At 52.3% G+C, this 15,099-nt stretch overlaps 1 protein-coding gene across 1 annotated transcript in view; it reads left to right on the top strand.

Moving 5' to 3' along the window:
* Window positions 1-15,099, top strand: part of IQCA1 (IQ motif containing with AAA domain 1) — a 187,887-nt gene that overhangs the window by 155,022 nt on the left and 17,766 nt on the right. The window contains 1 exon segment of the mRNA XM_061412712.1: window positions 7,709-7,795. Within this exon segment, the coding sequence (XP_061268696.1) occupies window positions 7,709-7,795 (87 nt within the window).

The raw sequence follows: 15,099 nt of genomic DNA, 5'->3' as shown, positions 1-15,099 counted from the left end.
AGAGGAGAAGAGAGAAACAGGAGATAGCTGCTCTGGTGGAGCATCAGGTGTGGAAATAGAGGTACCAGGGTGGGAGGAGGGGGCCAGGTGCCCATGAGGCCTGAGCAGCTGCTGTCAGGAAGCGGGGCCCTCCTGCGGGACCACAGAGAGGGCTTCAGGTTGAGCAAAGGCATCAAGGAGATCCAGCCAGTCCATCCCCAAGGAAATCAGTCCTGAATATTCAGTGGAAGGACTGATGCTAAAGCTGAAACTCCAATACTTTGGCCACCTGATGTGAAGAGCTGACTCAATGGAAAAGACCCTGATGCTGGGAAAGATTGAAGGCAGGAGGAGAAGGGGACCACAGAGGATGAGATGGTTGGATGGCATCACCGACTCTATGGACACGAGTTTGAGCAAGCCCCGGGAGTTGTGATAGACAGGGAGGCCTGGTGTGCTGTGGTCCATGAGGTCACAGAGTCAGACACGACTGAGTGACTGAACTGAACTGAACTGAAAGTCATCAAAACCTCTTTTTTTTTAACCACAGACTTTCTGTTTTAGAGCAGTTTTAGTTCTCAGTGGCAGTGAGAGCGTCCCACTGCCCCAGGGAGGATGGGCGGCTCTGAGGGGAGGGCGGGTCCCAACCGCAGATGCCCCAGGGTGCCTCCTGCCATGAGGATGCCCCCAGGCACCACGAGGGGCACAGGATCGGCTGAGGGCTGCGAAGCGCGGTCCGCATCTGCTCTTGCTCTGTGGTGGGCAGTAGGGGTGAGCAGGGACAATGTCACAGGCGCTAAAGGATTTTTAGCCAACTTGAAAACCCTTCAAGTAGGCGGTGCCCTAAATGCGGCTAAACGGTGCCTGGGGAAGGTGAGTGTGGCCTTGCGCCCAGGTGTTAACGCCTGCGCTTCTCAGAGTTGGCACAAGGTCAGGCGGATGGGCGTGAACCTGTTATTTCTGGTGTAGCTGGGAGTGAACCAGGAGGAAGGGGTTCCAGGAGATAGTCTGGATGGTCTTGTAAGCCTGGCGCCCTCCAGACAGCAGCCTCCTCCGAATCCAGCAGTGGTATCGGTGGGCTCCTGCCACCAGCACTGACCCGCTTCCCCATGCCACCTGCCACAGCCCATCCGCTGTGCCTCCATCCCCAGCTCCCTTCTGGTCCTCTCCTCTGCCTCCGTTGACCTTCCTTCCCATCACAGGGCAGCCCCACCCAGTTCTGGACTGTTTAATCCACCTCTGCTCTTCCTGTAATTGACATTCACAGTTTATCCCAGCTCACACCCAGTAAGGACGTGGAGTATTGGGTTGGCCAAAAGGTTCATTGAGGTTTTTCCTCTGGCGTAACGAGAAAATCAGAACAAACCCTTTGGCCAACCCAGTAACCTCTACGATTACATGAAAGATAATACAGGGAAATAGAAATTTTACAAATCATCATCTTTAAATAATGGAAATAGAGAACAAGCCGTTTTCACATATTAAATATGGAAGCAGAATCCGAGTGACTATAGTTCGGGAAAGTGAGCCTTCTCCACCCCACCCCCCCACCTCCTGCCAATCTCCCCCTGTCCCAGATCTTCCCCAGCTGGGCAGCTCCTGCCTGGCCACTGCCGGCTGCCCACAGCCCCCATTCAGACACAGGAGGCCACTTCTTCTGCAGGCAGGGACCGTGTTTCCCAGCCCTCCCTGCTTCCCACTGCAGATGCTCAGCAAATCTCTGTGGCTTGGATGGATGGATGGAAGGGCGGGCAGATGGTTGCCTAGCTGGATGGACTGTCCTTTTCAGTTTGGTAAAGATACAACCCCTGAAAAACAGACCTGGGTTTTCCTGGGGTTCTCTGTGGCAAGCAGAATAGCACCCTTTCAGAAAGAACTTCCACAGCTTCCAAGGGTCATTTGGGCAGGTCTAATTAGTAGTTCAATTCAAACAAACTGGTTTTCATCATTAAGCCATTATATCCCAACCCAAGAGAAGTTCATCCTGATGGTGGATGTTTGACAGCATTTCTTTGGAGAATACAGAAGATCAAATCCATCAAATTCACATGGATGGGAAAGAGACTGTTGGCTAGACCTTTCCAGAACTTGAAAAAGCGCATGTTGGGTGAAATGTATCTTTAGTCCAGAGTTGATAATTCGGTAGGACTGCAGAGCCCTCTACTGGCGATGGAAATAAACTAGCCCCGGTAACTTCCGAAAAGTTCCTTTGTGGATTAATTACATTTAATTGCCCATGACCTCCAACTATCTGTGGGTAATTTATACGACGCCTTTCCATTACTAAATGAAAATTAAAAGAGAAAAGGATACCATTTTTCATTAACAAATTTGCAAAGAGGTTTTTTTATTGTTAATACTTTGTTGAGAAGAGTGTGAAAAAAATTTGTGGCTGGAGGAGAGTGTGAACAGAGGGCCTCGAGGAGGGCAGGGGGACCACACGGGTGCAAGTGTGACGAGCCGGCAGGCAGGTCCTTTGACCTAGCAGCTTCATGGACCCAAAAGGCCCATCTTAAGCCCTGTTTGGTTTAGCGAGAAGGCAGAAAACCATCCAGATATTCGAAAAACAGGGACTAGATCCATAAGTGATGGAGCTTCTTAGTAAAAGGCTGTTGGAGAAATAAACTGCATGCAGCGTGAACAGGAATATAAGGCAGTGTGTGAAGAGCCATCTCGTGTTTGCAAGTATCCATGTCGCGGAAGGTCTGTGAAGATAGGAGAGGACTGGCGAGTGGTTCTCAGCAAAGGGGGCAGAGGAGGCGTGTCTGTATGTTCTGAAGTTTTGCCAGTACTCCTTTTGCATGGCCAAAAAGGACGGAATTTGCAGGGCGCGTGTGTTCAAGGCGATGCCACTGTGGACGTGTCCTGACTGGCGGGCACCCTGCCTGCACCCACCGTGGTCCTCCCCACTCCCAGTGGCTATACAGCAGGAAGGGTGTCTCCTCATCAAGGTCATCCTCTCCTGGGCTTTACCTCCCCACCCAATGCCATCTGCAAGCTCTGCCCTACCCACGTTTCCTGTCTCTGTCCCATGCATTCCTCAGCTGCCTGTCACGTGGCTTCCGTCCCCTCCACACCACCCATGACCTCCTGGTTGCCAGACTCTCAGGCCAGCACTGCCTGCTGTCACCGGCTCCCCGCTGCCCTTCCCTGGGCTCTGAGACCACTCCCTCTTCTATGCCCCTTTGATCCCCCCAGGCTCCCCTTCCTTCTCCCCGCCATCAGTGTCTCCCCGCTGCAGAGACCCCACTCCCCGGCCCCAGGCTGGCCTCCCCAACTCTCCCCACGTCCCTCACCCATTCCCACGGCCCCACTGCCGCCTCAGAGCCTTTTGCAGCCCCACCTCCCTCCTGCCCGCCCCCTAGACCCGCCAGTCCTCCTGCCTGGAGGTCCAGCTGCCCTCTGGCTCCCGTGGCCTAAACAGACTTCATCTTTCATCCCTCATCTGGTCCCCTGTTTGGATTCCTGGGCCCTCGTCCTCCTGGCCTCCAGGCCTCCCGGCACTGGAAACTCCCTGCTTCCTCATCCCTCACCCAGCCATCACCAGGTCTCACTGCTGTTGTTTAGTCACCCAGTCGTGTCCAACTCTTTTCAACCCCGTGGACCGCAGCACACCAGGCTGCCCTGTCCTTCACCGTTTCCTGGAGTTTGCTCAAACTCATGTCCATTGAGTCAGTGATGCCCTCCAACCATCCCGTCCTCTGTCACCCCCTTATGCTCCTGCCCTCAGTCTTTCCCAGCATCAGGGTCTTTTCCAGTGAGTCGGCTCTTCGCATCAGGTGGCCAGAGTATTGGAGCTTCAGCTTCAGCATCAGTCCTTGCAATGAGCATTCAGGGCTGATTTCCTTCAGGGTAACTGGTTGGATGTCCTTGCTATCCATCAGGTCTGGCAGATCTAAACGCCCTTCATACCCATTTCCTGCCCTCCTGCCACTCCTTTGCTCAAGCCCTCACCTCTTCTCCTCCAAAAGCCTCCTAACCTTCTCCCTGCCTCCAGCCTCACTTCCCAGCACAACCTCTGGGAGGTTTCCTGGGAGACAGCCGCCAGCTGGTCATGCGTCTCACTCCACCAGAGGGATTTGTCGGTAACACACCAGGATCGAAGGTCACGATTCGAGTCCCTTATAGACTCCAAACAGCTTCCAGGATAAAAGCAAGCTCCGTGGCAAGGCCAAGGCCTTTCTGACACCTTCCAGAATGACCTGAGCAGCCCATGTGGGCACAGCCCCGCCCTTCACTCCGGTTCCTGCCCCTGGTGTGGCAGACGCATGCCCTCCTCCAGGCTCTGTGCCTTCTAGACACCCTTGCAGATCCTGTCTGCTTTAGCCCTCATTGGCACCATCCACATCTGCTTGCCGCCCTCATCCCCTTATCCCTCTTTCTGTCAGAGGTGGTCCTTGCTGACACCCATTTTCCTTGGCCCACCCTCCCAGCCCCACCTCACCGTCCCCTCCCACCGGTGGACTCCTTGAAGTCAGGGGCCCCAGCACCCAGCACAGTGCCCGGCACATCAGAGCTCCTGTGTCAATGTTTTATGAACAGAAAATGAGAGAATGGATTTTGTTCCACAGTGCTGTTGTTCAGTCACTCAGTCGTGTCCGACTCTTGTGACCCCATGGATTGTAGCCTACTGGGTTCTTCTGTCCATGGGATTCTCCAGGCAAGAATATTGGAGTGGGTTGTCATTTCCTTCTCTAGGGGATCTTCCCGACCCAGGGGTCCAACCCAGGTCTCCCACGTTGCACGTAGATTCTTTACCATCTGAGCTTCCAGGGAAGCCCTCATTCTATATACTGGACCCAAAATGATAAAAACCGCTTTCCTCCCCATGACAGCCATCCATCTATTTGAAAACAGTTCACTTGCTCCCTGGAGTCTTCTTTTCCCCAAGGAAAAGAGTCTCAGGTCTTTCCATTCTTCCTGGTAGGAGAGGCCTGTGGCCTGGCAGGGCCTGGGTTTCTGCACCCTCCTTCTCTGCTCAGGACTGAACAAGGTCCCCGGGCATCCCCTGAACAGGCTCGCCACCGAGGAAGGTCAGAGAGAGAGAGATTCACGCTCTGGAGGACAAGACAGACAGTGACGGCTTTTAAAGCCTTTCTTCCTATTAGAATGAAAGGTGATAGGAAAGGACACAGGCCAGGGGTGGGAGATGCTGTGGAATAGGCATCTTGTCTCCATGGCAACGCGGCAGCTTGCTGCCTGGGCGATGGCATGGGCCTGGGGGAGTCAGACCGACCCAGGGATGCCTCCGGGTTCCACACATCACCGTGCTGGTGGAGGGGGGCACGCGTTCCTGACTTCTCTGTCCGCCTCGGCGACCTCATGTACAAAAGCGGCGTGGCGTGAGACGCACCTGGCTTCACACCTGCCATGGTGAAGGAGCAGCAGTAGCGTCCCGGATCTCAAGGCAACTCGCAAGTGCCCATTCCTTGTACTGTTGCGGTGTCATCCAGGAACTTGCCTGGGGAATGTTTTCTGTTCATTTGATAATCCCCGAGCCCTTCCAAACCACGTGGTCACCCAAGCCCCCTGCACAGCCCTGGGAGCCCCAGAGCAGGTGACCGTCCTGAGGAAGGAAACCCTTGACAAGTGCATGTTAGAAACACAGGAAGTGTGGAATTCCCCCACTGCTCGGAACGAGGGAGCAGTTCCTCAGCGTTCACGGTCAGTGGAACGTTGTGGGCACGTTTTCAAAACAACTTTAGATAAGAGGCTGGAAGGAAGACTGCTGCTTTCAGAATTACCCCAAGCTAAAATGATGCCCGTGTTTCCAGTCCATCTGCGTGGCTTACCTTATTAAAAGCAGAAAGAGAAAAGGAAAATGGGGACACTTGGGACTCACATCTGCGATTCCCATTAAGAACAGCTGGCCTGAGAGAACACAGGCACACAAAAAGAGCCAGGCAAAAGCCGTCGTTTGCCAGCTGGACACCAGAGAGGCCGGTCTGCAGCCTCCATGAGCACACGAGCTAGCCTGAGACTGCAGACAACTGTTTATGCGAAAATTGTTTTGCCATTGGTTTCTGTTCTAAAGCTTAAGATTTTTATAGGAGGGATTGCAAAGAATAAAAATTGTGCCTTTGTTATTATAAAGTATCCTGAGAAGCTGAAAACCTTTTATATCCAGTATCTCATCTTCTTATTTTCTTTGGGGGCTGAAAGTAGAGAAGCTTTTGACTTCAACTCCAAATAGCTTTGAGCAGAACAGTGGTTACTTGGGGCCTGCCCCCGGGGCACTGGAATGGGTCCCACTGACTGCAGTGGGCAGACCAACTGGAGAGAAATTGGGGGTTCACATCAGGAGCTGAGGGAATGGATGACGTGATTGAAAGAGATTAGGAAGGGAGTGGACAGACTTGGCGATGGTTCGACGTGTCTGGTAAAGCCAGGGAGGGTGCCAGAGGGTCTGGCTCAAGGAAGTAAGAGGAACTGAGGATGTGGTAGCCAGCACCCTGGACTGGCATCCCGCTTCTGCCACCATCTAGCTGCATGACCTTGGATGGGTCACGGAGCATTTTTGAGCCTCAGTTTCCCCATCTGCAAACAGGGATGGTGATGATATTACCTGCACCATAGAGTTGTAATGAATGTGAGTGAGTTATCACAGGTCCCATCCTCTGAGTAGAGGAAGTGCTGGTCGGTGCTGGCCGTGACCTTGTGTGTGATAGAGGCAGTGTGCGACGCGTGTGGCCTGAGCCTGGCTCACTGGCTATTTTATATGCTTCCCATCAAGCTGCCTTGGGTTACTGAGATTGAAACTTAGGGTTCTGGACTCCTGAGCTCTGTGGCTTGGGGTCTAAAACATAACGCCGACCACAGGGTGGTTGGCTGGCACCATTTCCTCTCTGAACGTCCTGGCATGTGTGGGACTGGACACAAGTCCCAGCCCAGGGCCAGACCGGCACCGGGATCAAGCGGAATCCACTTTTGTCTTTGAACCTGCATAATCTGCTTCCCCTGGTACATAGTGCCGGGGGAAAACGGACCCAGCCAGTGTTCCCAGTGACTTTTCCATCATTTATTAAATGTCTGTCTTGGTTTAAAAATCACACCTGCTGCCTTAATGATGTTTAAAGATATATAAAAATAGGAGTACATAACACTGCATTCACTGTGACTGGAGACGGCTTTTATCTGGTACAATTTTGCACAAAGCACAAATTGTTGCAAAAATACCCGAACTCCGCTATCATGGGGGCGCTTTGAAGAGATTGTTAGGTGTGTGGCAATTATTCATGGGCCCACGGTAAGTCCTAGCGCAGTCATGAAGACCCGCTCGCCCCGGGAGGGGCTCAGAGCCACCTTCCAGATGAAACCACGGCCACAAAGGCAGCAGGCCCACGAACAAACGGCATCACGGGGGCCCTGTGCTGAAACGGGCTTTTCTCAAAATGAGCAAACTTGAATCAGCGTGGGAGTGGGGCATAAGGCTGTAATTAAAACTCGTGGCCCAGTTCCCTTCGTTTGTAGCAGAAAACTATTGGCTCATTTCAAGCCAAAGCCGGTGGACAGTCAGGGTCCTTGGAGCAGGATGTAGGGACCCCTAGGGCATCCTGACCACCAGCGCCCACGTCCTGAAGCAAAGGAAGATGCAGCGCGCATGCGCAGTGCAGCCTCGCGAGGCGCTGCTGTCCCGGCGGACCGTCCCAGTCCGTCCTGCTGTTCCCAGGGCGAGTCAAGAGTGCACCCCAGAGTAAACACGTTTACAACCAACTGTTTCTCCTCGCAGGTGGCCCGCAAGCTCCAGCCCTCCGTGGTGTGGATCGGAGACACCGAGAAAACCTTCTACAAAAAAGTGCCCCACGCGGAAAGGAAGGTGAGGGCTTCTCAGTGGGGCCTTTTCTCTCCTCCCAAGGGGGCCCCGTCCCAGGGACCACCTCGATCTCTCAAGAAGGTCTTGCTTGTTCAAGGGAGGAAGGAAACGAGGGGCCGGCGCTCTCTGCCCTGAGCGCTTGTCTGTATCTGAAAGGATCCAGTGTCTGATTTTTACGAGGCATAATTTAGAAGAAAAATGAAAGAAAGGATGGAGAACGGGGGAGGGGAGCCTTAAACCCAAACATAGGATTCACAGTCAAGAACAATCGAGAGAACTCTGCTCGGCCACGGCCAATGGCACACACAGGAGTTATTATTAGGATTTCCTATTGTTCATCACAATAAATAGCCAAAGGCCTGAAATTTATGAACAAAGACGGTGCATAGACCCGCCAAGCGCCCCCACGTCCAGGGTCCCCCTGGGAGCCCTGTGTCAATTGCTTCCTTCCGCCTTTTCTCTCCTTTCAATGGCTCCCCTCCCCCGCACTTCCCCCCACCCACCCCCACAAATCACCAGCAAATTTCCCACAAGTTAAAAAAAAAAAATTTGCAGATACACATGATTGTTATTCCACATCAATTTGCACCAAAGCAAATAGTGGTTAACTGTGAATTTCTGATTAAATTCATAAGGATTTTAATCACTTTTGAGCCTTATGTATTATACATCATTTTTAGCAGGTAGAGATGATTTGGATAAAGAATGAAAGCTCAATCTTTTCTTCCCCAAATGAGCCTTGATTGCCCTGTCATTTTGGAAACTCTTAAGAGGACTCATTTATTATTTAATCTGGGAAGCTGGTAGGTAGCTCCCTCTGCTGGTGACGTTGCTACATTTAAAAAGAAGTCCACACGCAGTAAGGCAACTAGACTCCAATAAAAATTAGGTTTTTTTTAAATAATAAAATTTAAAAAGTTCACGTAGATGTGAACTTGAAGGCAGTTGCTACAGTAAATCTCAAGAGAGATGAAAGGCAGTGTTTAGTTCAAGGTGTCACACACAACGTCATCGGAAGTTCGGTCTCTTTAACGGGCAAGGGACCTCTGGCTGGGCATCAGCCTGGAAAATACGAGAATTCAGAAATGTGTCCCGGGCCTTCACCTTAGTTGGCTGTGTGTCCCTGAGCAAGTAAGTCAACCTCTCTGAGCCTCCACCCCCTTAGCTGGCTAAAGAGTTGCAGAGAGACCAGCCTCTGAGTTCACGAAGCCCCCCTCAAGTCCTCTCCCAGGACCCCCTCAAGCTATCCGGCTGTCACCAGCAATTACGGCTGTTCCCCTGTGCCCCTGCGTTGAGGGACAATGAGAGGGATGAGCGAGCCCGTTTGAGAGCCAGAGGGCGGCGGGCTGGCAGGCTTTGAGGGAGTGCTGACCGCAGGGAATATATGTGAGTTCAGCGGACGCCCCCGACCCTAGCCAGGGGGGTCACCGTGAAGGGGCCCCAGAAGCCTCCCCTGAAGCCGCCCTTTTCTTGCTCACCCCGCACACAGGCTGTGGTCCCCACAAGTATGGTCCCTGACTAGTCTCATTCCTGTAGAATATGAAGGCCTTTGGTGGCACAGTCTTTGTCATGGACAAATTGCACATTTATTCTGTCCGCCTCTGCATTAGGAAAGTCTTTCGTCTGTCAGGGGATTCACTGCACTGGAACCTGATTCACGGTGTGGGGAAATCCCAGGACGCCTGATGAATACAAGCAGAAGGGTCCTGGGTCCCCAGAGGCCCACAGGACGGGCTGGGCTGCCTGAACCAGCCCAGGCACAGACAGAGTTGCTGAGGATGGGTGGGGGAGGGGGAGGCATGCAGACCCCTCTGGCCCTGCGGGGGCCCCAGCTCCAGTGCTGGAGGAGAGCCAGCCGGCAGAGAACCACCCCGTGAGCATCTTCCAGCCCCAAGTCCTGTACCTGCCCCCCGGGCAGCGGGGTTCCTGCTGCCTCCTGCCTCCGGGGCCAGCACCGGGTCCGCTCTCCTCTGCTTTCCTCCCTGCCCCCAGCCTCTGACTTCTGTCCTTGCCCGTGAGCTTGAGGCGGCTGTGAGCATTGGACAGTCATGCTCTGAAGGTGACCACCGAACGCCGAGGGCATTCACTGCATCCACAGACGAGAAGCTCCATGTTGCATCACCTGGCCGCCCAAGGACCCCAGCATCCTAACTACCACTCGGCCCAGCCTGCGTCCAAAGGCTCCCCACGTCCAAGGCCCTGAGACCTAGAGAAACATGTCCAGCTGCAGAGAAACCACCCCCCTGCCACGGCCACAGCCCAGAGGACTCCCGGCAGCAGTCCAGGGCATTCGAGGGCATTCCAGGAACACCCCTTGGGAAAACCTCTCACCCACAGTGACTAACTCCACCCTCGATGCCTCCACCTCTGGGTCAAGGCCCTTTCAGAGGTTCAGTGTGGAGGCTGGCCCAGTCCTAAGAGGTGACAGCTCCTGGTGCAGAGCTGCGGGGCACAGGGACCCTGCGGGCTGTGGCAGCAGACAGCAGAGGTCCCGGGAGCACAAACCATAGGTCTGGAGCGCTTAGTGGTCCTGGGGAGAGGGGAGGCGGCGTTCCTGTTTTGCATGTGCTCAGTCCTGTCTGACTCTCTGTGACCCCATGGACTGCAGTCCACCAGGCTCCTCTGTCCATGGGATTCTCCAGGCAAGAACACTGGAGTCGGTTGCCATTTCCTCCTCCAGGGGATCTTCCTGATCCAGGGAATCGAACCCACGTCTTCTGCATCTCCTGCACTGGCAGGCAGATTCTTTAGGAAACCCTAAGCCAGAGAGGGCACACCATTGGTCCCGGGCAGCTCTGGGACTCAGACGCAGGCCCCTTCTCCGCGCCTGGATGTGGCTCTGGCATCAGCACTGACTTCCTGCTCTGCCCTCCAAGCTTCTGCTACCCCTGTGTCCGCCCTCCTCAACCCTCATGCTCCAGACCACGTCCTGAAGACTGAGCGTGGGGCCCTCTGGTCTCAGAGTCAACAGTGCTGGGCTTCGGAGCCCCCTGGCACCCCAGTTCTCCCCCCAACGACGTCCTCAGCGCCCAGCCCCCTGGGGACCAGGTGGATGCTGGGTCTGCGCCCTCCCCTCCCCTCCCAGGAGGACGGCTGTCCTCTCCACGGCCCTCAGCTACCCCGTCAGTCGTCGGTATACAAGACGAAGGCAGTACAGCGTGAGGCAGGACGAGACACTGCTGCGTTTTCTGCTCCATTAGCCTCGTGGCTGCAGCGCGTGGGAGCCCTCCCCACATCCCAGTCGGGCCTCCACGAGGGCTGGGTTGGTTTGATGGAGCTGACTGCAGAAAAGCACACAGAGACTGCCGCGTGCACGTCAGACACGAATTTGAGATCGCCAGCAACAAAAGGTGGGGCAGGCCTGGCAGGTCCTGCCGTAGGGGCGTCGGCCCCAAAGGTTGCCAGGGGTCAGTGGGGATGTTGGCCAGCATGACGCGTGAGCATGCGGGTCTCATGTGTAATGGACGCGGCTCTGAACAGGAACGGGGTAGCCTGGGGGCAGGGGGCTGCTGGCCGAACAGACTCACTTTTCATTTCCATCCCCTCCAAAGGGGACTCACCATCTGCAAAGATGTCACTGTGGAGCAGCCCAGGATCAACATTTGTTACCCAAACAGGCTGGTTAGGTTTGCACATCCCTGACATTGGCAGGCACAGCAGTATCATCTCCCGCTTCGGAACAGGCAGGACTGCACCGCTCTCACCGTGGCCACCTGTTTGCCGGGGGTGGGTTCAGACCTCACAGGTGCACATCTGCCCACCCCCCACCCCCAGAGTGGCAGTCTCCAGTCCCACCAGGGTCCGGGGATCAGACTTCCTTCCAATCTTTGGGCAGTTTCATGTTACCCCACACTCACCATAAGAAAGAAAGAAAGTGAAGTCGCTCAGTCATGTCCAACTCTCTGTGACCCCATGGACTATAGCCCACCAGGCTTCTCCATCCATGGAATTTTCCATGCGTGAGTACTGGAGTGGGTTGCTATTTCCTTCTTCAGGGGATCTTCCTGACTCAGGGATTGAACCCAGGTCTCCCACATTGCAGGCAGACGCTTTACCGTCTGAGCCACCAGGGAATCTCCCAGCAAAACTTTGCAGTGTTCTCCACCAAGCTTCTTAAAAGACCAGTCTATTCTCAACCATCCACACTCACTCTTCCACCCACTACTTCCACTTGATCTTCTCCAGCTCCATGGAAACTGCTCTCACAAAGTTTTTTGAAATCCATTTTGCCAGTGAGCCCCCATTTATAAAAGTCTGTCCTCTCTTAGCCTCTATCGCCTGCCTTCTCCTGGTCTCCTCAGACCCCACCAACGATTTCTTCTTTCTCTCCTCCATGCGCGTCAAAACACTCCGTTAAATACACACATGCTCACCGAGGTTCCATCTCAAGCCCATGGACCTTTATTCCTTGCCCTCCTTGGGCACCATCTCATACCTTAAAGAAATCACCACTTAGACAACGGATGCTACACTCCACCCCAGTCTGCAGCTCTTTCCTGAGGATCGGATGCCGACACCTGGCATCAACCAGAATCACCCATGGGACGCCTCCACCACTATGCTGCCAGCGCAGCCAGGGCCTGCCCAGCTCTCCTCCTCCATCGCCACCTTCATCACCCTGCTCCTCTTCCTGGTTTTCCAAAGGGTTGCTTTTTTCGTATAACCATGGCTCATATGCAGATGACACCACTCTAATGGCAGAGAGTGAAGAGGAACTAAAGAGCCTTTTGATAAGGGTGCAAGAGGAGAGTGAAAAAGCTGGCTTAAAACTCAGCATTTAAAAAACTTAAGATCATGGCATCCGGTCCCATTACTTCACGGCAAACAGAAGAGGAAAAAGTGGAAACAATGACAGTTTTTATCTTCTTGGTCTCTCCAAAATCACTGAGGACGATGACTGCAGCCATGAAATTAAAAGACATGTGCTCCTCGGAAGGAAAGCTATGACAAACCTAGACAGCATGTTAAAAAGCAGAGACTTCACTTTTCCAATCAAGATCTGTGTAGTCAAAGCTATGATTTTTCCAGTAGTCATGTATGGATGTGAGAGTTGGACCATAGAGAAGCCTGAGCACTAAAGAATTGATGCTTTCAAATTGGGGTGCTGGAGAAGACTCTTGAGAGTCCTTCTCAAGAGAGAGCAAGGAGATCAAGTCAATCCTAAAGGAAATCAACCCTGAATATTCGTTTGAAGGACTGAAGCTGAATTTCCAATACTTTTGGCCACCTGATGCAAAGAGCCAACTCATTGAAAAAGACCCTGATGCTGAGAAAGAGTGAAGACGGGAGGAGAAGGGGGTGACAGAGGATGAGATGGTTGGATGGCATCACTGACTCAATGGACATGAGTTTGAGTAAGCTCAGGAAGATGCCAAAGGACAGGGAAGCCCAGTGCATGCAGTCCATGGAGTCTCAAAGAGTCAGACATGACTTAGGGACTGAACAACAGCAATATGGAGTTATATCCTTGAGCTTTTCATTTTTGCACACAGCCTGGCCCCCATGGCCCAGTAGCATAGTCAAGGCCCAACAGACATCTTTCCCATCCCAGGCAGCCCAGAGGCATGGATCTGCGCAACGGCAGGTTTCTGCAAAGGCCTAGGGTCAGGGTTAGGGTGCAGCTTCAAGAGCAGGTTTCCGTCCTGACACCCATTTCCGGGGTTTCAGGAAGCCTTATTTCCGGTCACCCCTCTCTTGTGCTCTGCCCTCTTTTAAGCTCCTCTGTTGTCCCCAGCCCCAACCCATGCTTCCTGGATGGAGTCCTGCAAGGCCATTGTTCCCTCCTGATGGAGACTTGCAGGCTCTGGACTCCTGTGAGTGCAGGAGGAAATGGTCGGAAGCTGCCCGGTGGTCTGGCTTCAGGCCCAGACTGTGGGATTTATTTTGCTGTAAAAATCCCATCTTGTTCTCTCTGTGAGTTACATTACAGAAAGTCTCTTCTCAACTGAATCTAACAACACAGAAAAAGGATTATACACCATGACCGAGTGGGATTTGGCCCAGCTTAGCATCCAAAAGTCAATTAATGTAATACACTATATCATTAAAATAAAGGACAGGAACCACACCATCATCTCAACAGATGCAGAAAAAAGCATTTGACAAAAGCCAACACCCCTTCATGATTAAAAAAAAAAAAAATAGAAAAAGAAACTTCCTCAGCCTGATAAAGAGCATCTACAAAAAATCCAGAGCTAACATCATCCTTAATGGTAAAAGACCGGATGTTTTTCCCTTAAGATCACCTCTTTTCAGTTCAGTTCAGTTCAGTCGTTCACTCATGTCTGACTCTTTGTGACCCCATGGACTGCAGCATGCCAGGCTTTTATCCAACATTATATTGAAGATTCTAACTAGGACAATCAGGCTTCCCCAGTGGCTCAGTGGTAAAAAATCTGCCCACAGTGCAGATGCAGGAGATGTGGGTTCAATCCCTGGGTCAGGAAGATCCCTTGGAGGAGGAAATGGCAACCCACTCCAGTATTCTTGCCGGGAAAATCCCATGGACAGAGGAGCCTGGGGTCACAAAGAGTCAGGTATGACTGAAGCAACTGAACAGGAACAGGCTCCAGGGCAGTCAGGGAAGAAAAGTAAATGAAAAGCAAAGCATAATACTGAAAAGGAAGAAATAAAACTATATTTGCAGATGACATGATCTTGTATATAGAAAACCCAAAAGGATGCACTAAAAGCAGTTTTAGAAACTAATGAAAACATTCAGTGAGATTACAGGGAAGGATACAAGACCAATATTCAAAGTAAGTGCCTTCTACACACTTACTGTGAAAAAATTAGTATTAAGAAAACAATTCCATTTATAATACCATTCAAAAAATAGGAACAGACTTAACAAAAGAAGTGGAAGACTTCTACTCTGAAGACTACAAATCAAAATTGCTGAAAAAATAATGAAGACCTCGATAAGTAGGAGGATACATCATGTTCATGGATTGAAAACCTTAATATTGTTAATGTAGCAAGAATCCCCAGATTGATCCACAGATTCAACACAGTCCCAGTCAGGATTCCAGCTGGCTTATTTGCAAGAAATTGACAAGCTGATCTTGAAATCCATACAGAAATTCAAGGGACCCAGAACAGCCAAAGCAGTCTTGGAAAAGAACAGAATTGGAGGACTCTTCCCAGTTTGAAAACTTACCACAAACCTGCAACAATCAGGACCGTGTGAGGCTGGCCTCAGGAAAGACCTCTCAGTCAATGGAATAGAACTGAGTCCGGAAATAAACCCTCACATTTACAGTCAATTGATTTTTTTTACAGAGGTGCCCAGACAATTCAATGGAGAG

Source organism: Bos javanicus, chromosome 3 (genome assembly GCF_032452875.1).
Source record: "Bos javanicus breed banteng chromosome 3, ARS-OSU_banteng_1.0, whole genome shotgun sequence".
Lineage (NCBI taxonomy): Eukaryota > Metazoa > Chordata > Mammalia > Artiodactyla > Bovidae > Bos > Bos javanicus.
Note: the sequence above shows the minus strand (reverse complement) of the source record. Positions and strands in the feature narration are given on the sequence as shown.